Genomic DNA, 22,967 nt, shown 5'->3' with positions numbered 1-22,967 from the left:
AGGTGCTGTTGGCAGCTTGTGGGGTGCATGCAAGAAATTGAGCAGGAGAGGTAGGTAACATATAGAGTTCTGAATGGGCAATATATAGGCTATATAGTAATACTGGAGAAATCAAATTCATCATCATCATCATTCATTTATACAGCGCCACTAATTTAGCAGCGCTGTACAGAGAACTCACTCACATCAGTCCCTGCCCCATTGGAGCTTACAGTCTAAATTCCCTAACACACACAGACAGACAGACAAACACAGACTAGGGTCAATTTGTTAGCAGCCACTTAACCTAACAGTATGTTTTTGGAGTGTGGGAGGAAACCAGAGCACCCGGAGGAAACCCACGAAAACTTGGGGAGAACATACAAACTCCTCACAGATAAGGTCATGGTCGGGAATTGAACTCATGACCCAGGTGCTGTGAGGCAGAAGTGCTAACCACTTAGCCACCGTGCGGTAATGCTGTAGATGCTGCTGTAATAAAAAATGATACACTTCTAACTTTAAAATTTGTATATATCATTCTGATTTATTATTGTCAGTAATTTGTAATATTAAAATTAAGAGTTTGAGCGTGTAAATAGTCATCCTCATTTACAAAGCACCCTGATTTGCACCAAAAAACACCTTTGTTTTTCACTCATAAGTCTTGGTTCGCCCAGTGTACATCATCGTCCACCACTCCTCTCTACACTTGGTAATAGCACCTCGATGTGCAAAGAAGCAGAAAAATATTTCACATCACATCTAAGTCCACTATAACAGGGAGACCACACACTTCTTGTCTCCCTCTTAGGGGGGTATTCAATTGTTGCTCCGGCCGCCGGAAGAACGAGCGCGTTAAAACTATTACCGTTTATACGGTAATTACTCGCTGAATTTCATCTCGCAGCTCCCTGAAATTCAGCGAGTAAACTACTGGTATTAACGGTTTTTACGCGCAAGTTTACCGTATAAACGGTAATAGTTTTAACGCGCTCATTTTTTTACGGTCCGGAGCAACAATTGAATACCCCCCCCCTTAAGGGCATATTCAATTGTCACGGGTTTCCGCGGCGTTAAAACTACTACCGTTATTACGGTACTAGTTAGCTGGATTTCAGCTCGCGGCTCAGGGAGCTGCGAGCTGAAATCCAGTGAGAAAACACGAGATTTCCGGCGTTTACACCGACAATTGAATATGCCCCTTATATAGTGTAAACCAGCAGAAACTTACTGACCCTGGTTTTCACTATAGCAGGAGGAACACACACTCATGGTCTCCCTGTTGTGATAGAAACCATTTATCTCATAGTAATTTCACTCTACAAAGTACAAAATAAAATCTATTTTCTGGTTCACTCTACAAAATGCATCTCCTCTGTACGGGGACACTCTCCCCTCTGTCTATTGAAATTTCTACTTCTTTGCTCTGGCGGAAACTGAAGTGTATATGTGGCATTAGAAGTGCACAGCAGGTCCAAAACTGTACTTGAGCTGCAAGGCATATGGATTATTTGCACGTTTGGACGGAGCTCTCAAGCTGTGGGCGAGGTCTGTCCATCCAGGACCCGCCCACAGCTTCCTGCAGAGAGAATATAATAAAATTAGAATTCCTGCACCTTTTCTCAATACTTAACTACCGATATAGGTATAACCATATGTCTGTCAGGAACAGAGGAGGGGTGTCCATAGGACATATATTGTGAAGTATGTATTATGCTCTGTAGATGATGGGCACTAGGAACAGAGGAGGGGGGTGTCCATAGGACATATATTGTGAAGTATGCATTATGCTCTGTAGATGATGGGCACTAGACTAGTGCCCATCATCCAGAGCCGTAACTAGGGTGGTGCGGACGGTGCCGTCGCCCCGGGCGCAAGCCCAAGGGGGCGCAGCAGCCGCCCGCTACCTAGCCCTATTTTCTGCCTTTTTACCGTCCACACACGGACGTCATTAGAGAGAGAGATTAACTTTCCGCATTGGAACGCATGTGCGTTCCACCGTCACGAAGTTCGTCGGTGGAACGCACATGCGTTCCACTGCGGAAAGTTAATCTCTCTCTCTCTCATGACGTCCGTGTGTATTAGTCCCTTTCAAAAGCTGGATGGAATGCTGCAGTCACGCCAGATCCAGGAGTTAATCACCCTCCAATTTATATAGGAGAGGTAACAAGCTCTGCAGATAGAAACCGGACACGGAAAGGGATATACTGCCACTAACTGTAAGTGAACGTTTCCACTATTCCTGGACACCTATGCCAATATTCAGGATTTACAAACATTAGGAGGAATGTTCATTCAGGACATTGTTTATAAATAGAAGCTTTGTGAATTTTAACTGGTTGTCATCTTTTAACCATTTCACATGTTTATCTCAGTGCTGAACACTGATAAGAAATAACTTTCATTTCATGTGGTGCATAATATTACAGAGACTTCTAAATGGACAGAAACCTCCCGTGGAGCAGAAGGGCAATTGTGTTTTATGTATGTTTTTTTTCTGGACATTATGTAAGTTGAATTTAACTAAACATTTGAAGTAATATGTAATTAATATCCAATAAAGGATAATGAATTGTACAATCACAGAATCCTAAACTATGCGAAATGGATTTTTCTGAATGGCTTAGACATTTTTAAGTAATGTGGCCATTTAACAAAAGTCTAACAGGAGATATCGGAGATATCTTCCTCATTAAGCAAATTATCGCACAATCCAGTAATCCCCATAATACTCAATGGGGACTGTGGTGTCCCATTGGTATATATATATATATATATATATATATATATATATATATATATATATATATATATATATCTCATGCATTTGCAAATATGTGTAACAGAATTCTTTCAGTAAGGTGCTAGCCACACCCCCACATTAGGTTGGCCACTCCCACTTAGAGGGGGGGGCGCCGGTGCCTTGTCTCGCCCAGGGCACTAAAATGTCTAGTTACGGCACTGCCATCATCACTAGTAGTGATAGTAACTTCCCACATGTGTAGGGAGCTGATCTGTGCATCACTATATGTATATTAAACACATCAAGTCCCGGTGGATGTAACCTGATAGCTGTGTTCACTCCTCCTGTCACTACGAGGAGCTGATGGGTTTACTGGCTCCAATATCTTCATTATAAGTCTTATTTCCCTTCATGCATCGTGCACGCTGCTCTCTCCGGGTGGTCAGGTCCTCCCCTACCCTACAGCTCCTCCTTCCAGTCTGCTCACATGGATTTACATTCCCCCTTCTCTAACTTTATCGCCCTTACTTGCTGCTGAATCTCCCACTTCCATTCACCCCCCACCTTCTACCCCTGCTGCAGGGTGGACTCGGAGCCTCCCCCCCTGAGCTCTAGATCCCCCGGACCAGGCCTTGTTATCCTCTTGCCCAGGAAGTGCCGCTGAGCCGCTAGAGACCCACGTGTCTGCACCATGGAGCTGGAGGAACTGGGGATCCGGGAGGAATGCGGGGTGTTCGGCTGCATCGCATCGGGGACCTGGCCCACGCAGCTGGATGTGCCCCATGTTATTACCCTGGGGCTGGTGGGCTTGCAGCACAGGTGATGTATACCAGTCACATGCATGTGTCCTCTAGAGGCGATAACTTCATATGTTCTGGGTATATAAGACTCAGCTGCTGCAGGACCTCATGATCGGTCTAGTGCAACTGATGTGTATAATAATCCTGCTCTGTAGCCAGTCTGTATATACATTAATTCATGTTCTGATGGTTGATGTAGGTGACGATCCTGTATAAACACCATCATATTCGTGTCTTATTCGCAGACCTGTTGCAGCGGTCATGCTGCCCTGATGGCCATGAGATTACTGAGTTACTTGTATTAATAGACTCGGTGTCAGTTACCAGGGTCTTATGTTTTACTGCTTCTTGCAGAAATGACAGAATATAAATCTTATATGTTGCATGAATGTCTGTACTTAGTCATGGGCTATATTCGTTTTGTATGTTTAGTTGTCAATTATGTCTATTTTGTTACACATTAACTGACCTAACCTGAATCCACATTGTACTGTCCCATATTATGTGTTTGGCTTAGGGTTTCTAGCAAACCCCACTCTCAGATCTGCAGGGTTCGGTGATGGAACTCTGATGATTGGTTGCTTAGTGACCAGATATCGTTTATTCAAGAAGTTCTAGGATCTGCTCGCGTTCATACCAGGCCATTGGATATTTTCCCTCCATTCCCTGTTTTAGTTATCAAAGTAGGGATGTTATACTGTTTGTTACAAAATACAACACATTTCAGGCTTATTTGCAATGGATCAGGTTCCATGTATGGTTCCTCCAAGATGTTGATGGATATCTCTTTCTTCACGTGACAAACAAAATGGTGCTGACTGTGCAGATCACATGGTCAGAATTAGTCTAAGTCAGAGGGTCAGGTCCTCTCAAAGTGCTTTTTCAGCCCAAGCATGTGGTTTTTAATGACCTCAGGGGTCACCGTGACTATTCAAGCTTTTATTTAAAGACCTACATTTGGGATTTTTATATTTTATTATACAAATTAGCAAACGCATATAATGTAGAGAATTCACTAAATGCCAAGTAGAATGACAGACAGGATATGAAAAAATGTAATACATGTACAGTGCATTAGCCACTCAAATTATGTCTTTAGTAAAAATATTATAAGCATAATTAAATAAAATGCTCTTACCTCTTAGTCTGTTTGATACCCAGAATTTTTTGTGATTGTTTGTTCCCAGTAGTAAAATGCTGGATGTATAATGGATGGAGCTATATAAATAAATGTTAAGAGGGAATTGTGTATTTTATTGTTCATTATCTACCATGATGCATGAGCCATGAAAAAGTTGTTATGAGGTTGCTTGTATGTCTTCTGGTCCGTGTTGGGTGAAATATCATATGTTGAAAGTTTATCTGGGGTCGAGCTTCACATATTTCACCAAGGCTCGGGCATCCTGCACCTGCTGGTGCTTTACTGGCTCCCACTGGTATGTTATTGGTGCATAGCACAATGTTTGTGGGGAGGGTGGTTGGTCAACAGGAGAGGCCAGTGCGACAGACATCCTGGTTCGTGTATGATCTGCGCTTCTCCAGCCAACAGTCAATTTCCAGATGTGTGCAGAATTATTTAAGTAGCAGATAAAAGAACATATAAGCAGAAATCCTTAACAATGCAGCAGCCTAGACAATGAATGCTCAAAGTATGGGTCAGGATCGCAATAGGGTCCCAGAATCTTAATTTTTGGGTCTCTAGATGGTCAGTTACACTTTAGATAAAGTGAAACTAAAGCACCATTGGCCTTATATATTGTATCATGTAACTCCTACTCTTGAGAAAGTTGCAGAATAGTCCTGCGGACATCTAAAGGAACCAGGCTGCAGGCCAAATGCTATAAGTTACTAACTCCTTAGTAACTTGTAGTATTATACTCCAGTGTTCCTAATGCTCATGAAACCAGAGCAAACAGTTATTTATATATAATTATATATATATATATATATATATATATATATATATATATATATAATTTTACGTACAGGAGTTTATAACTATCTTAGCAATACTTATGTATTATTTATTGACTGGTAGCACACTGGTCCTTGCCCTAATCAAATTATTAAACATTTCCCTCTCAGTGCGTCCCTTTTCCCTCTGCCTTTAAGCACACCATAAATATTCCAACTCAAGAAACCTTCTTGACCTATTCCCTGACCTCTAGCTTCAATGTGACTTTCTCAAAACAGAATTTTCTACAGAAACTGTAAATACCTCCTTCAGCTAAATTGAAATGTCTAAATCATTCCTCAATCTCTTTTCTGCATTTGACACAGGCATCCCGGATACTGCCCTCCCCTTGTCTCACTCTAATGTTTTAACTGATAGTTCACATACACCCCTCTCTCTGTTGGAGTTCCCCAGACATAGGTCATGAGCAGTGGCGGAACTACCATTGGTGCAGCAGGTGTGGTGCACTGGGGCCCAAGGAGATAATGGGGCCCGCTGCACGGCAGATGCTGAGGGTTGGAACTAGCATCCTTTAATGGAACCGTGAAATATTTATAAGGTCCCTATAGTCATCGTCTCCTCCCTTGTCGGTGTTCCCAAGCAAGCCCCTTACACTTCCCACAAGAAGCAACGATTATTTTTATGCACAAAGTCTTGCCCACACCATTTTAGATTGTAAGATTATTTGTGCAGGACCACCTGTTACCTTCTGTTTCATGTTGTGTATAACTTGCGTTGTGTTAATCCTCAATAGGGAGTGTTGGCACTTTATAAATAAAAGATGATTATTAAACTTCTAAACTTTTACAAAAGTGTTTCCTAAGGCTAGGTTCACATTAGAGTATTTTCTGACCGATGTGTTCTCTACAACGATTGTACCTGCGACTGAAGGTCCCATCGTTCGGGCAATTCATGCGTACACACTAGACACATTTTTAAACTTTTTGTGGAAGACCAACCATCCGTGCAGCGACTTTTGACAGCCATGTTGTCGTCTTAAAATATTTTGCATTTGTACACACTGAACCGACATATGTGGTCCATGCGATATGCTGAAGAAATTTAAATAAAAGGCAGAACAGCTCGGGCAAAAAACACCCCTGATTGGTCCATATCACAAACTAACACCCTGTGTTTATAAAATTATAGTGGACCAGTGAATACATCAGAAATTTACATACACACACGTCCCGTAAGAAGCCACAGTTTGAGGAACTATCGACAGTTGGTCGTGAATTCATACACACTACATGATCGGAAGGTGATTGGAACTAGATTATCAAACAGTACGACCAACCAAATGAAATGACGATCGGCACTCTGGGACGACTTTCGTTCATCGTGCAAGTATACACACTAAAGCGATTTCTGACCGAACGTATGTCGGCTGATTAGCACAGGGATTGGTTGGATGAGAAGCCTTCAGTATGTACCTAGCCTAAGACTGGCTGTGGCAAGAAAATACCATCTCTACAACAGCTCTTGGAAAAGGGCCTAGTTAACACTGCATTTTATACCTTTTTTGTTCTAAATACATATTTGAATGACTGTAGCATTTTCAAGTTGTCTAACTCTCTTGTTTGACCATTTTTTAAATTTTTGGGAATTGTGGGGACGAGATGCAGAAAAGGACACTTGTATAACACCTTCCCTTTTCCAGTGGAAATCTTATTTTGTGTGATTTGATTTCACATAGGCCATAAACATGTAATCTGTTTATCCAGGTGCCTAATTTGTTAATATCCAATTGTTTTTTAACAGGGGACAGGAAAGTGCCGGCATTGTGACTAGCGATGGAGATGACGTGCCAACATACAGAATGCACAAGGTAATTATTCATTTTTGTGCTTAGAAAAAAAGCATATTCTGAAGATTTCAATAATAACTAAACTCCTGTAGTATGTTAAACCGAATGGACATAGGACGGCTATTTATTATAATCACTGAAAATATGAAGATATTTTCATTTGAAATGTAAAAAAAATAGGTTATTGAAACACGGAACAGTTTATTCTGTAGGATTAGTAGAATGCAGTGAAATTACTAATTGCTTAAAGTGTATACAATATTTGTAAGTGCTCCCTTTATGACTAATGTTTATGTTGTAGTTGAACCATAATTCTTATTTTCTGTAAAACATATCAGATGGCGTTGGTGTACCTCAGTGGTCAGGGAACAGGGGTAAATTACCCCAAGTGGGGTAAAAATGAAATTCCTGGGGGTAATGCTGCCGATTCACATGCTGTCCGTTGGATTGTAGACCCCTTTAAATGTGAAATTGTTGTTGTACCAGAAGAGCCTCAGGGATTGGCAGAGGCACTTCTTGAGCTTCGATGCAATAATGAAGCACATATTGCATTTGAAAACAAAGCGGATTTGTCATATTTTTGGATGTCAACAGCTGCAAAGACATTCAAAATTGCACATGAGAAGGTAGTCAAAAAGTTGCTGCCTTTTGCAACAACCTACCTTTGCGAACAAGGATTTTCCACTGTAACGAACATAAAAACAAAGCAGAGAAATCGATTGGACGCTGAAGACTGTATCCAAATTACTCTGACATCAAAATGCCCCAATATTGATGCTCTCGTATCAAAAATGAAGCAACATCATTTCTCCAAAACCTGAAGTTTCTAAGTTGAAGCTTTCAGAGAAATTTTGAATAGATTTAATAACATTTTGGATTCCAATAATTAATAATATATGATTTCCTTCCTTTCAAATTAAGGGGGTAACGTCGGCGTATCTAAATATATTTGGGGGTAAAAGGTAAAAAAGTTCCCTGACCCCTGGTGTACCTGATCCCTAGGGACACACAGTGGATTTTATGAACTGAGACAGTATTTATGAGAACAAGTCAATTTATTAGAAATCAACTATTGTTGCTTTATTCCTAGTAAGCTAATGTGCTGTAGTTTTATGACCCTTTGTTTTGGCTGACAAAATGGCTCCCTCTTAAAATAAAGACTAGACTTCCAAAGGGTTCCAGAAGGTAAATATCACCCCATTGAACAATAGAACAGTTCACCTAATGTGGCTTATCATGAAATATGAACACGGCTTTCTCTTTTCTTCTCCTTCTCTAAGAGATGACTGTGCTTCTGTATCTTTCAGCTTGGGGAGTATTACAGAAATGTTTTTCAAATTAATTTTTTCCAGTCTAATGTCCCTTGAAAATGCCAAACTTTCTCTACTCATAACCACACGCATACTTTTTATTTTTAATTACTGATTCAATTTATTAATTTTGTTTTCTTTTCCTGAAGGGAATGGGTCTGGTGAATCATGTGTTTAGCGAGGAGAGCCTGAAGAAGCTGAATAGGAGCAATCTGGGAATTGGCCACACAAGGTATTCTACATCGGGAAATTCAGCTTTAGAAAACTGCCAGCCGTTTGTGGTTGAAACTCTGCATGGAAAGATTGCTGTGGCACATAATGGAGAACTCATAAATGCAGCACGACTCAGACGAAAGGTAAATTCATAAATCTGTGTTTTGTAATCGGACACGGAACACTGGTTATGATTTCTGTGTCATCACTAGTAAAGTGCTTGTCCTTAAATCCACCAGTGTGCCATCTGGTTGGTACATGAGGGACTTGCACGCCAAGCGGTGGAGCTGGTTCAAGCCAATGGCTAAGCTGTTGGCATGAAGGACTGTGGCTTAGTACTTCCAAATATTGTTAGTATTTACAATCTAATGAAGACTGTTGCACATTATTTATTTAAATCTTTATTTCCCCCATCATATTAATTTAATTTTGTCTCATCTTGGACTCTGTGTAATTAATGTAATCCTCAAAACATGGCATCATTCAGTAAAGTAAATGCATTGGTTTATACATATTTAAATGTCATTACAGTGTATATAGAAGAGTGGCACACGTTAAATCACATTTTTATGGAACGCTCAGATGTTTAGGCTGTAATTTCCAAAGTGCACGGTTCAGTATGAGTACTGGCTGATCCTGTGTGTGTGTATAAACTCATTGTACATAAGTCATGGAAATGTGGCTTTGTGGTCCTTGAAAATAATTAACTTTCTCTCCAACCAACAATTCTTCTGTTCCAATTTGATAAGAGCTAGACAAAGCTGTGGTTATTTTATCAAACTGCAGTATGAACATCTAACTTATCTGCCAACATTCCTTATTAGAAACAAAGATCAAGCTTTGTAATTGACAAAGGCCAATTGACTTAAGTGCCAGGTGCTGTCATATTGGTATTATTACACTATTATAGCACAACCTTTGTCACTTTCACAGTTCTATTAAATCTTTGTTTTGTTTGTTAGTTTGGATGGCAGCAGGGGTGGGGGGGGGTGATTTTAGTAATCAAATGTAAGATGGTATTAAGGTATATCTTTTATAAGTGTAAACATGAATAAAAGGCTGACACTAAAATAGTGTGGATTTTCTGTATATGAACTCGGCTGTATGAAGTGTGGAGTTTTGCCTGATTCTAGCTCCCTTCTGTTATAAAACTATACAGGGCACTTCCTGCTGGGAATATGGAAAATTGCTTAGTAATTCTCCTGTCCTATGACTTGCATGAGACTTAATTGGTTGAGCATGGTTTGATATATGCTTGTTAAGAGGTAATGGTTAGTGATCTGTATGTGATATCCCCCTGCTTACAGCCAGTCATGTGGGTGCTGATTCTTATATCTTGCCAACAGTCTCTTGTATGTGTTCATGTAAATCTACGCAGTCACCTCAAATGTTAACTGTATATACAAGACCATTTTTATATGTCCAGGGCATCTGTCTTGTGTGGTATTTTTAACTTTGCATATATATATATATATATATATATATATATATATATATATATATATATATATATATATATATATAAATTATGTGAACTTCAAAGGAAAGGTGAGTGCTGGGCAATAGTCTGGTTCAGCTTTTAGAATGTCTTCTCTTAAAACATATGTTATGTTGTTGTAGTTCTTTATGGCTGTATTTAACATTAGTGGGTTGTAAAAGTGAATGACAGAAAATTACACTGATTTGTTTATAATAAAAAAAAAAAAACCTCTTCACTTTGTCCATTGACATCAATACACCACATTATTGATTAGGTACTATGTTGCGTTTTATTGAAAAACAGAATTCATTGCACTTGTCACCCCAATACAATGTCTTTTAATAGCATACAACATTTAGACAGCACCTCACCTAGTGTGCGCCACCCAAACAAGGCCACATTATATATGATGTATTCTCCTCCTGTTGAGTGCTGTATGTGGCTGTGGTTATTTGTGTTATGAAACTGGCGCGACCATCTGTTATCTTAATGCAAACTTCACCCTAATGTTTGGTATTATGTACCTTATATTTTTACAGGCTTCTTCTAAATTGTTCGCTATTGTGTGGAGAATAGGGAAATCTCTTCTCGAAGTTAGTGTCTTGTGGAATCATGTGGAGTTAATATATAATGATTTGTGTATTTAAACAGTTGATGCGTCACGGTATTGGTCTGTCTACAAGTTCGGATAGTGAGCTGATCACACAGCTCCTGGCGTTCACACCTCCGGATGAAAAAGATCACACCGCAGACTGGATAGCGCGGTAAGGAATTGTTCTGTTCTTCCAGTGCACACCATAATGTATATAATATATACCATTGTACACCATGATGTGTATATAATATATACCATTGTACACCATGATGTGTATATAATATATACCATTGTACACCATGATGTGTATATAATATATACCATTGTACACCACGATGTATATAATATATACCACTGCACACCACGATGTATATAATATATACCACTGCACACCACGATGTATATAATATATACCACTGCACACCACGATGTATATAATATATACCACTGCACACCACGATGTATATAATATATACCACTGCACACCATGATGTGTATATAATATATACCATTGTACACCACGATGTGTATATAATATATACCACTGCACACCAAGATGTATATAATATATACCACTGCACACCACGATGTATATAATATATACCACTGCACACCATGATGTATATAATATATACCACTGCACACCACGATGTATATAATATATACCACTGCACACCACGATGTGTATATAATATATACCACTGCACACCACGATGTGTATATAATATATACCACTGCACACCACGATGTGTATATAATATATACCACTGCACACCACGATGTGTATATAATATATACCACTGCACACCACGATGTGTATATAATATATACCACTGCACACCACGATGTGTATATAATATATACCACTGCACACCACGATGTGTATATAATATATACCACTGCACACCACGATGTGTATAATCTTTTTTTTTTATTTAAATTGTTGACTCTCATGCCAGCTTCTTACCCAGTTTGTGCAATATATGCAACTGTCAAATAGACATGCATGTTTACTAGCACAGTGGTTAGCATTGCTGCTGGATATATCATCAATCACCATTTATTTATATATATCACCACTAATTCCGCAGTGCTGTACAGAGAACTCGCTCACATCAGTCCCTGCCCCATTGAGGCTTAGTCTAAATTCCCTAACACACACACACACACACACACACACACACACACACACACACACACACACACACACACACACACACACACACACACACACACACACACACACACACACACACACGTCAATTTGTTAGCAGCCAATTAACCTACCAGTATGTTTTTGGAGTGTGGGACAAAAACCCACACGAACACGGGGAGAACATACAAACTCCTCACAGATAAGGCCATGTACCACAACGCACACTAAGCTAGTTCATACGTTGAGGTGCTTTTTTTTTTTTTTTTGTTTTGTTTTTATTTGTATATTGAATGGTGGTTCCATGAGCTGTGAGAACTAATATATGTGACCTGTGATTCTGTGTTATGATCAGTCACAGATTAAGGAGATGCACTTTGAAGAACAATTTCTGTTCTATATGAGGCATGTTCCACTCCAAGCAGATTACCTTCCCCTAGATTTAGTATCATTTCTAACATAATGACGACAGACCACAGGCTTGTTTTATCTAGCATGATCTCCCTAGTTTTTAGTTATTTCAACTAGAAAATATCTTTGGCATGTACACACCTGACTTCTGTGTGCGCATATAAGATAGTGGGGACCTATTGGAGCTCACGTAACATAAGATATCCACAGACTTAACATACCCTTGTGCCTACTGGCTCTATATCTACCTTTAAACCAGGCCTGTCCAACCTGTGGCCCTCCAGGTGTTGTGAAACTACAAGCCCCAGCTTGCTTTGCCAGTAGACAACCAGTTGATAGCTGGAAGGGCATGCTGGGACTTGTAGTTTCACAACAGCTGGAGGGCCGCAGGTTGGACAGGCCTGCTTTAAACCAAGCAATGTATAATAAATTAATGCGCTCAAATTGCCTAGAACATACCTATAATATAAATGGAAACTATTTGTAGAATTAGATAGTTAACATGAAATAGTGCAGAATGGTAAAAAACAGTGAATTTAATTAGCATAAATAAACAACTCCAGAAAAAAAGGGGGAATGAATATTTCCAACGATAATTGGATTTTGATACATGAGTACATACATGAAATGAAAATAGAAATAACAATAAGATTAAAATAAAATAAAAAATAAAAAAATATATAAAAAATAAAATAAATTAAAATAAAAGTGAAAAAATCCGGAAAATGCAAAAATGCAGTCCAAATAGAAGCACTCATGAAAGTCCTGGTGAAAAATGACTAAAAAAATGACCTAATAAAGCAAACAGCAATAATCCCAAATGGGGATACAAAAACTGTCCAGATACCTGATGTGTGCTGCGGTCATCCGGCAAATATCACTATGGTAGACAGGATGAAAACAGGAAGGCTAGCGGTGGAGCTTACAGGAACAGATATTGACTGTGTCCCTAGCGATGCTGCAGTATGATGATGGAGAGCCTGGCGTGCGTTCCACAGTGGAACGCATGGACCGGATATCCTGTGACGTCACGAAAGTGGGCGTGTCCCAACGCGTTTCATCTGCAGGAGCAGATTTCTTCAGGGGATGTAGTATGAGTGAAGCATCTGATGTGCTTCCTTATATATTGTCAATAAATGATTGTTTGATAGAGTGTAATTGATGATTTGTTACTAAGCTTTAAACCATGATAAAATATAGTTATGAAGGGGTTAAACTACTTTGGTCACAAATATCATCATCACTTTCTATGGTCCTAGTGTTGCCGGAATATTGTATTCTTTTTCAATGTAAGTTCCCTGCACTGTTACACCCCAACTGACCTTCAGTCATTGTACAAAGTGTATACAAGCGCGCAGCATGAAATATATGGCTGGCGTTCAAACATTCAGGAGCTTTTGTGGTTGGACTTCAGGCAATCCATTTTGGCCCGTGCATTGCTGTGTACTCAGACATGTACAGAAGTCCCTACTGATATAATGGTTTGAGCCATGATGGATTTGCCAAGCAACAGGGTGCCAGGGGAGATGCCCCACTGAACTGAAGTTGGGGATTTAAAAAACAATAATAAAAAAATAAAAATCCTTTAGTTGAACAGTGTTCTACTCCGTACCATGTCTTGTACATGTCCTGATCATTTTGCTATATTGATGACACAAATGTTCCATGACTGAACATGATTTTCTCACTTTGCGGTTACTTTAAAATGTGTACATCAGGGTGGGGTGTTTTTTTTTTTTCTGGTGCATAATTTAAGGTGTAAACAGCAGAAAGCCTTACACAGTGCCATTGATCTTACCTTTACAGAATTAGAAACCTGATGAATGAGACTCCAACATCGTACTCCCTGCTCGTCATGCACAGTGATGTCATCTACGCTGTACGAGATCCTTATGGGAATCGGCCTCTCTGCATCGGGCGGCTTATACCAGTGAACAGTGAAGAAAGAGGTACTTTTAAAAAAAATAGCGTTTGGCACCTCATTAAATGGCACAATTATACCTAAAATACAAGCTGTGTTGTATAGAATTACTGTCTTTAAAGAATTTGCCTCCGGCCGTACGTAGAACCTCGCTGGTTTTCTCTGCTGCAAGAAAAACCGCAAAGCTAGAGAGAGCTCTGATGTAGACAAGCAGACTTCAGCGCGGAGGGTGAATTTGAGGGATATATCTTACGTTGCACATCATGGAGAACTGAGTCTGCCCTTGTGACTATTAAATGATGCCTTTCTCATATTGGGTTCACTTTGTATTTGGGGACTAGTTGACATAGAAGCTAGCAATCCCAACAGAGCACAGTTGGTATTTGTATAGGCCTGACTCAAATGAAGCTAAATTTCTAAATGTCCTTTAGTATCGCCTTCTCTTTCTATGCCACGTTAATTTAAAATGATAAATGTATGTATACTTTATAGAGGGGAAAGAGTATATTGTGATTCCTTTTATAAAAGTGTTTTCCAGTATCCTAATTATTGGCCCCTAGATCATGGCCGGTGTTAGCTGTAGTTCCAGCAGACAGGATAGAGAAACAACAATATTTGCTCCTTCTCTAAACTGTTTCTATAGGAAAGATGTTCCCTTCTTCTTTTTTTTTTTTTTTTTTTTTTATACTTTTACTACCAGATGAATATCTACATATTCTAAACCAATATAAACGGCAATTTAGTGACCTCCAGTTTCTCCATTCCCACAGTATAATCTTATCTCCCGCAAGATGAGAAACATTTTGTGTAGACATTTCTGAAAACATAAACACCATGTACCAATAACAAAGTCCACAGTTTCAGGTTTGTTTGTGTAACATTGTAATTGTGACCATGAAAATGGTTTTAATCAGCTGTGCACACTTCTCATTGTCCGTTTATGGACTGGAATTCATCTCCGATGAATAATGCAGTCTAAATATTCAGTGTAAGTGGGGAGTTTATTAGAAGATTGTAGAATCCATTGGCTTAAAATATATAATTGTGTGCACACACACCAGAGCTTTACAATACTGGGTAATACAGTCAGAGGTGAGAGGGCCCTGCTGACAATCAGAGTTTGATACATAAGGGTAAGTGCTACATATTGCTTATTGGCCCAGCCAGACTGCAAAGTTAAATAGTGCTTGGTGGGCTATACAATCCTGTCACACAGCAATGTTAGTCAAAGGGTTGTAGTCTTGTGTGACCGGTCGTAATAAGGTAACCTAGGGTGGTTGTGGAATTTTATAAGCTTGTCTAAGGTGGTATTTTAGAGACTAGAGGAGAGTCTTACTGTGTGAGGAAACTCAGATTAGTTTAATTGAAACCCAGATTACTCAGTTGTGGCTCGTAAAAGAAATCAAGCGCATCATTCTACCTACGTAAACAATGTGTTTAAATGTCACTGATCTAAAAATGGCACCTGAAATAAAGACTGGCTCAGAGTGCCGTTACTTTGCCTAGTTAGAATAGCTGAATATTTCCCTTAATCAATTAAATTTTTTTTCCAGTTTCCACAACTGTACCGTGAGATTTAACCCTCAGTCTTCTGTTACCCATATGCTTGTATCGCTGCAATTACTGTAGTGCTTGCATGTGCTCTGGTGCATTTGTGCTGTTCTTGCTCTACGGGGTATGTACAGATTTGTGCTGTATGTTAAAGCAGATGACGTTACATGACTGCACACTCTTTACAATGTGTCGTTTGGTTAAAAACTTGACACCCAAAGTCTTGGGAGTTCTGGTCCATGCTTCAAGTAATAGTTGCGATCTTCAACACCCTATATGGTTGGTCAGACACTGGACATTTTGTTGCTCCTGACGGTAATTGAAAAGGTCAGGGGGTATATTTACTAAACTGCGGGTTTGAGAAAGTGTAGATGTTGCCTATAGCAACCAATCAGATTCTAGCTGTCATTTATTTAGTACATTCTACAAAATGACAGCTAGAATCTGATTTTGTTACTATAGGTAACATCTCCACTTTTACTAAACTGCGGGTTTGAAAATATAGCCCCAGATCTTTATATATCAAACTTTTCTTGTACAATTCTCCTTTTTTATAATAAAAATGTGGGTGCTTTCATGTCCAAGAAATGTTTTTATTGTAGCTGGTGTCTTAAAATTTTCACAAAGCTTCTGGTCGGTCAGAACAATGTTAATTAAATGTTCTGTTCCCTGGTAATTTAGGAGACTAATGATGTAATTTTTAACTTTTTAAGAAAACAAGCGATCTGAGACGGAGGGCTGGGTGGTCTCCTCTGAATCTTGCAGTTATTTGTCAATTGGTGCAGAGTAAGTATTGATGTATACTACGTATTATTTTGCCTGGTGGTTAACAATACAGAACTGTAGATAAAAGAAGTAAATGGGGGCATAGAAATCTGTGTCTGCTGCTTCAGTGGCTTAAATGTAACTAGTTATAAAAGCACGTTATAAAACAGTTCTAATGTGTTGTCTATTTATGTAAACTGTACAGAACGAACCATGTGATGTGGTATAACGATCGTCTGGAATTGTACCAGTTGTGTGACAAACTGCTTCCATCTGTAGGTATTATCGGGAAGTCCTGCCAGGAGAAATAGTGAAAATCTCTCGGGATGGAGTGCAGACCCTGGACATTGTCCCCAGACCTAGAGAAAAAGACACATCTGCATTTTGTATTTTTGAATATGTTTATTTTGCACGACCAGACTCTCTCTTTGAAGGTATGATTTATTTTTCTCTTGTATTTGTGCCTCTTAATAAATTGAGTCATAAATTACATGGATTTTACTTCCGGATCAGGGTTTGTTTTTATTAGACTGAGGAGAGGAGGGGGGAGGGTGGGGGGCGCTCAACCTATGTTAAACCATATTGACAAAGAAATGTCTACTTTTATAGTGTCCATGTTTTGTGATGGACTGGTTAGACATCTCTGTTATTACAGGTACTTGGGCAATTTAAGGTTGGATTCTCAGTTTATAATTGCTTGCTAGTAGATATCAATACACTGATTGTAGCTTACTTTTTAAGGGGGTGCGTACTTCATAAAAGAACTAAGGTTTACAACTTGGCCATTGTTTGTTGAGCATACTTCAAGACTAAATCAGGACCATAGCTAGAAGATTAAAAGTCCGCTAAACCTCAAATAAATTTGTCTTGCATAAAAATGAATCCAGAACACATCTGTCATTTTCAGTTTTAGTTCATTAACCTGTGGTCTGGGGTGAGGTTCTCCAAGTGGCTAAAAAGACTGTTGCTATAATCAATTTCAATATTGTAGACCCAAGAAACCTCACCAATGATCCAGACAGAATCCTTCCATTAAAAAAACCTTTGGTTCGGAGAGTACAGAACTAAACCATTCATAGTGACTTTTAGTGTATTGTCCTTGGCGTTCACGCTTCCTCTGCATTCCGCTACAGGACAGATGGTGTATTCGGTCAGACGGAGGTGCGGTCAGCAGTTGGCTATTGAAGCCCCGGTAGAGGCTGACCTGGTTAGCACTGTACCAGAATCTGCAACGCCTGCAGCTTTGGGCTATGCCGAGAAGGTAATCTTTGTCTTCAAAATTTTCCTCCGCTTTCTTCGATTGGACTATGCATATAACTAACTGAACGACTCGTTCTCACAATTCACAGTGTGGTATTAAATATGTAGAAGTACTCTGCAAAAACCGTTACGTGGGACGTACCTTTATTCAGCCAAACATGCGGTTAAGGCAGCTCGGCGTTGCGAAAAAGTTTGGAGTCCTTTCAGATAACTTTGTTGGAAAAAGAGTAGTTCTGGTAGACGACTCCATTGTGAGAGGAAACACCATCTCCCCAATCATTAAACTGCTGAGGGATTCTGGAGCCAAAGAGGTGAGCACTTGTTGGAATACTGTGGGAGAGAAAATACACAATGTATGTTGGTAAAGTTTTATCTTTCTCGATGTCTAAAAATATATATAAATATCATTACTGGTAGAGGATAGTAACTCAACTTTGAATTCAATGAAATTACATTCTTGCACATAGGCTTATCTCTGGTGTTTTTCAGGTGGAGGGGAGGGGGGCATTTACAACTGTTTAAAAATAAGCTTACAAAGTTTAAAAAATGGGTGTAATGATTAACCTTTCTAAAACGCACCCTCTCTAAATCTCCCCCCACCAAAATGTTTCTAATGGTTTGCGTAATATCCACATATTTGATCTGTTCCACCAAACACTGAAATGTATGATCAGGGATTGTATTTATTTGTAGTTCCAAAGATGCCTTCAAAGTGGTCTTTTTCCTGTATATATATTTGCAATGCAAGAGTGTATGTATGTGTGCATGTATATGTGTGTGTTTGTGTGTGTGTGTATATATTTATATTATCTTTCATTACATAAATATATAGGTATATATTATGCACACACACTGAACCCAAAAACAATTCTACATAGTGATGTCTGTATAAATAAGATCTTTGTTTACTATCTGTGGCATTTCTAAGCTTAATCCTGTTATAAACCTCATTGTAAGGTCTATGTATTCTACTCATTGGTTTGTTCTTTGTTAGGTCCACATACGTGTGGCTTCCCCACCAATAAAATACCCCTGTTACATGGGGATTAATATTCCTACAAAAGAAGAACTGATTGCAAACCGCCCTGAATTCAGCGACCTGGCTGGTTACATCGGTAAGTAAGCTGTGCACTATTAAACTGCATGGAGTATGTTGTATTATGATTGGGCCGACTTTCTGCATTTATTGTATGATATTTTATTGTGTTTTTGGTGGAGAGAATTATAACTGGCAACTTTTTTTTTTTTTCCTTGCATTGCAGGTGCAGACAGTGTGGTCTATCTCTCAGTGGAAGGATTGACTTCTGCAGTTCGCGAGGGCATTAACTCCTTGAAAGAACAACAAAATGGGTTAAATGTCAAAAAGTCTCATGCCTCTTCCCTCGGTCACTGTACAGCGTGTCTCACAGGGGACTACCCCGTGGATCTGGAGTGGTGATTTCTACCTTCGTGTTATAAAGCTCCTGCGGCACCTACCATCTCAGACGCCCGCTGGATACTTGACTTTTTTTTTTTTGTATTTATTTGTTTTAACTGATTCACAGCTGCTACCAAAAGCATTGCCTATACAAACTTCCTATTCGTGCTGGAAAATGGACAGCAAATGATTACCACGGAAACATTTGAACGCGCAACAATTATCTTTACCAGAGACTTAAAAAAAAAAAAAAAAAAAAAAAAAATCACTTGTACAGTATGTTGTCTTCTTCCCTTTTCATATTAGCTTAGGTCATAGGGTCAAGTTTTGTCTTCTGTAGTACCTGGAGTTCTGACCATAAAGCACATTTTTTATTTTCATTGTTTTTATCTGGTTTTTTTCTTGTGCTACATTTAAATTCTTAACTTTTTTTTCTTAATTCTGTAACCTGAGGAGATGGTCTCAAGCTCACAAGTTCTTATCCAATACCTGATGACATTTGTAGATCAGACCTTTCTGCTAAGGAAGAAGAACCACCTGCCTATGCTTCTCAGTAGCTCTGATTGGTTTAAAGAGCGCAGACAAATTAATCTGCGACTCGGCAAGTTTAAAATGTCTTGCTGTGACTTTGTTCTTTGAAGTACATGACCTGTAGGAAGTCTTAAGAGCCAGTGTTGTTACTGTGAATGGCTATTCTGTAAATATAACTTTTCCCTACTACAAAAAAACAAATTTGTTATTACTTTCAAATATGAACACCACTAACATTATGGCGTATTGCATTTGGTGTAGATCATTTTCTTATGCCTGTTTTTATAAAAATGACTTGGTTCTTGGTGGTGATCTGAACACCTATTTTTCCCTTATTAAAATACATTTAATTTACTTGCTTTAAAAAAAAAATCAAATTCTTTTTTTTTTTTCTTTGTGTTTTTACAAATCTGTCTTTCACCTGCAGCCAATTCTGTGAGTGGTCAGACATCACTGAAACTGATCTCTTCTACTTTTGACATCTGTGGACCAATGTTGCTTCTCTACCAAATGTCGTTCACAGATGGTACTAACTGGGGGAGAGAGCCGGGACAAGGGAGTTAGGAGGAGGACTGATAGACTTGAATAAAGAAATAAGTCTTAAGGGCACGCTTGAAGCCTTTGAGAGTAGATGCTAACCCGTTGGAACGTGGAAGATCGTTCCACAGCTGGGGAGCAGCCCGGGCAAAGTCCTGGAGACGGGAATGAGAAGAGGTGATCAGTGAGGCGGCGGTCAGAGGCCGAGCGGAGGGGGTGGCTAGGAGTGTAGGTAGAGATGAGATTGGAGATGTAGGGAGGGGAGGATTGATTAAGAGCTTTAAAGGTGAGGGTGAGGAGTTTAAATGTAATTCTGTAGGCCATGGGGAGCCAATGTAGTGACTGTTGGAGGGAGAGAGAAGAGAGAGCGGCAGGAGAGATAAATGAGGTGGGCAGCAGCATTGAGGAGAGATATAAGAGGATCAAGGTGAGAATCAGGTAGGCCAGAGAGAAGGAGGTTACAGTAGTCAAGGTGAGAGCTTACAAGCGAGGGAACGAGGGTTTTTGTAGCTTCCGTGGTGAGAAAGGGGTGAAATATGAGGCATATCTGTATTACTATGTGTTCACATGGTGGTAGGGGCTTCAGGTGTGTGTTACTTGGGTGATATGGGGCACTCTGACTGGGTCCTAGTTATATTTGAGAGGTCCAGTGTGTTCTCAGGGTCCAGATCACATGGAGAAAGGTGTTTGTTTGTTTTTTTGTAGAGATGCTCTGGCTCGGTTCCTTGAGAACCAAACACACCCGAACTTAGGGGACCTGAGGCTCTGTACTTTCGCGCTTTTTCGGAATCGAAAATGAGGCAAAATGTCATTGTTACATTGTCGGATCTCGCAAGTTTTGAAATCTATAAATACCGCTCTCCACTGCGATCTAGTGCCTTTTGAAAGAGGGACACAGAAGACGTAGCGCAGTGTGTAGAGCAGTTAGGCAGCCAAATAGAATTGAAAGAGAATGCGGTAGCAGTGTTCAACAAAGTCTACAGTGACATTCAGGACCGCTCCATTCCTTATTTTCATTGCAGAAAAATACAAATACTAGTGCTGTCTAGTGGTTTTAAGTCAGGGAAACAAAAATGTTAATAAAAATCTTGTATCTTCTTTAAAAAAAAAAAAACACCTCTCTAAAAAAGTTAACGTTTACTGTAGAAAAACAGAAAATTGCCAAGATGCCATTCTACCCAAAATATTACTAGCATACCAGCATCAGGTAGCTCCCTCCTCTTAGTTAGATTTCAGAACCTGCAATCTTCATTGTCATCATATTCACCCTCATCTTTGTGTACATCTTCCTCAAACAATACTAATTCATCCCTGCTGGAATCCACCATCACAGAACTCTGTGTACTTTGACGTAATTGCCAATAATGTCCTTCTTCCTGGAATTTGTAGTTCATTCTATGGCAGAGCTGTCACGATTTTTGGGTAATTCTTTTAGACCAGCCCAAATTTCAAAATGTGCAGACTCCTCTGCATCACCACTGGGTGTCTTGGGAAAGCTTAGTTTTTTTTCTAGAAGCTGTTGCCAGAGAAACTGAAGGAGGAGACGTCAATACAAGATGTTGATAACTCTTGGATCCTGGCGAAGCGAATTACCGTATATACTCGAGTATAAGTCGACCCGAATATAAGCCGAGGCACTTAATTTTACCACAAAAAACTGGGAAAACTTATTGACTCGAGTATAAGCCTAGGGTGGGAAATGCAGCAGCTACTGGTAAATTTCAAAAATAAAAACAGTGCTGGATATCGTTAACACTGAGCTCCCAATAATACAAACGTGAGGTTGTAAATAAATATATCAAAATTTATTGTTATTAAACATCAATAAAATTATATAAATACATAATATATACCCATATCCTAATAAATTGTACACAGATGGTTAAACTAAATCCTTTGCACTTGGTATCAAGCCTAATAGGTGAACACAGATATAAATAACATTCACTAAAGACAATTTATATCATTAATATAGAAATCAATGAGACAGTCTGTGGATACTAAATACATGTGCCAGTTCCATTTATTCTCCTTTACAAGGTGATGAGCAGTTACCCCTAAGTGTTCAGAACAGTACAGTAATTTAGGCTTTAGTAATGCAAAAGATGCTGCTGATAAAGCTCAGATAAAGATAAGTTTGATTTTGTTTGCTGGAAGAAACAATTTAACAGAACAACACAATTTGCTTTGTGTGATTTAACCCTTATTATACTTGGAAGTTTGGGATGTTTTTAGACTTTTCAATGATTTCACAGTTATGCAAAGGAATCTTCAGACACTTATTAATAGGTGACACAAAATGAAAATATTGGACTTTATAAAACTGATGCAAATAATTGCAGTGGACAAGTCAGGGTACTCACATGTGTCTCTGACCAGCGGGGCTAGATGGAAATGTCCCGGTCTTTAGCTTTGACTGACAGGCTCCTTTTCATTTAACTTTATTGTTCCTTGTGCAATGAACACACAAAAACGGGCTACAATAAAATGGTGGCTGACAGTGATCCACAGAGGCTGCAGATGAGCGGGGGAGACTG

At 39.2% G+C, this 22,967-nt stretch overlaps 1 protein-coding gene across 1 annotated transcript; it reads left to right on the top strand.

The window, feature by feature from the left end:
- Nucleotides 1–3,188: 3,188 nt before the first annotated feature.
- On the top strand, nt 3,189–20,247 carry PPAT (phosphoribosyl pyrophosphate amidotransferase). Its single transcript, XM_075196122.1, has 11 exons — nt 3,189–3,544; nt 7,241–7,307; nt 8,746–8,952; nt 10,941–11,053; nt 14,255–14,397; nt 16,634–16,706; nt 16,965–17,119; nt 17,819–17,946; nt 18,035–18,256; nt 18,940–19,060; nt 19,208–20,247. Exons 1-11 carry the CDS (start codon nt 3,417–3,419, stop codon nt 19,381–19,383), a joined length of 1,533 nt encoding a protein of 510 aa, XP_075052223.1. The 5' UTR covers nt 3,189–3,416; the 3' UTR covers nt 19,384–20,247.
- Nucleotides 20,248–22,967: the final 2,720 nt, after the last annotated feature.

The sequence above is a fragment of the Mixophyes fleayi genome, chromosome 1 (assembly GCF_038048845.1).
Source record: "Mixophyes fleayi isolate aMixFle1 chromosome 1, aMixFle1.hap1, whole genome shotgun sequence".
NCBI classification, from domain to species: Eukaryota; Metazoa; Chordata; class Amphibia; order Anura; family Limnodynastidae; genus Mixophyes; species Mixophyes fleayi.
The sequence above is the reverse complement of the archived record's forward strand: the minus strand, read 5'-3'. Positions and strand labels throughout refer to the sequence as shown.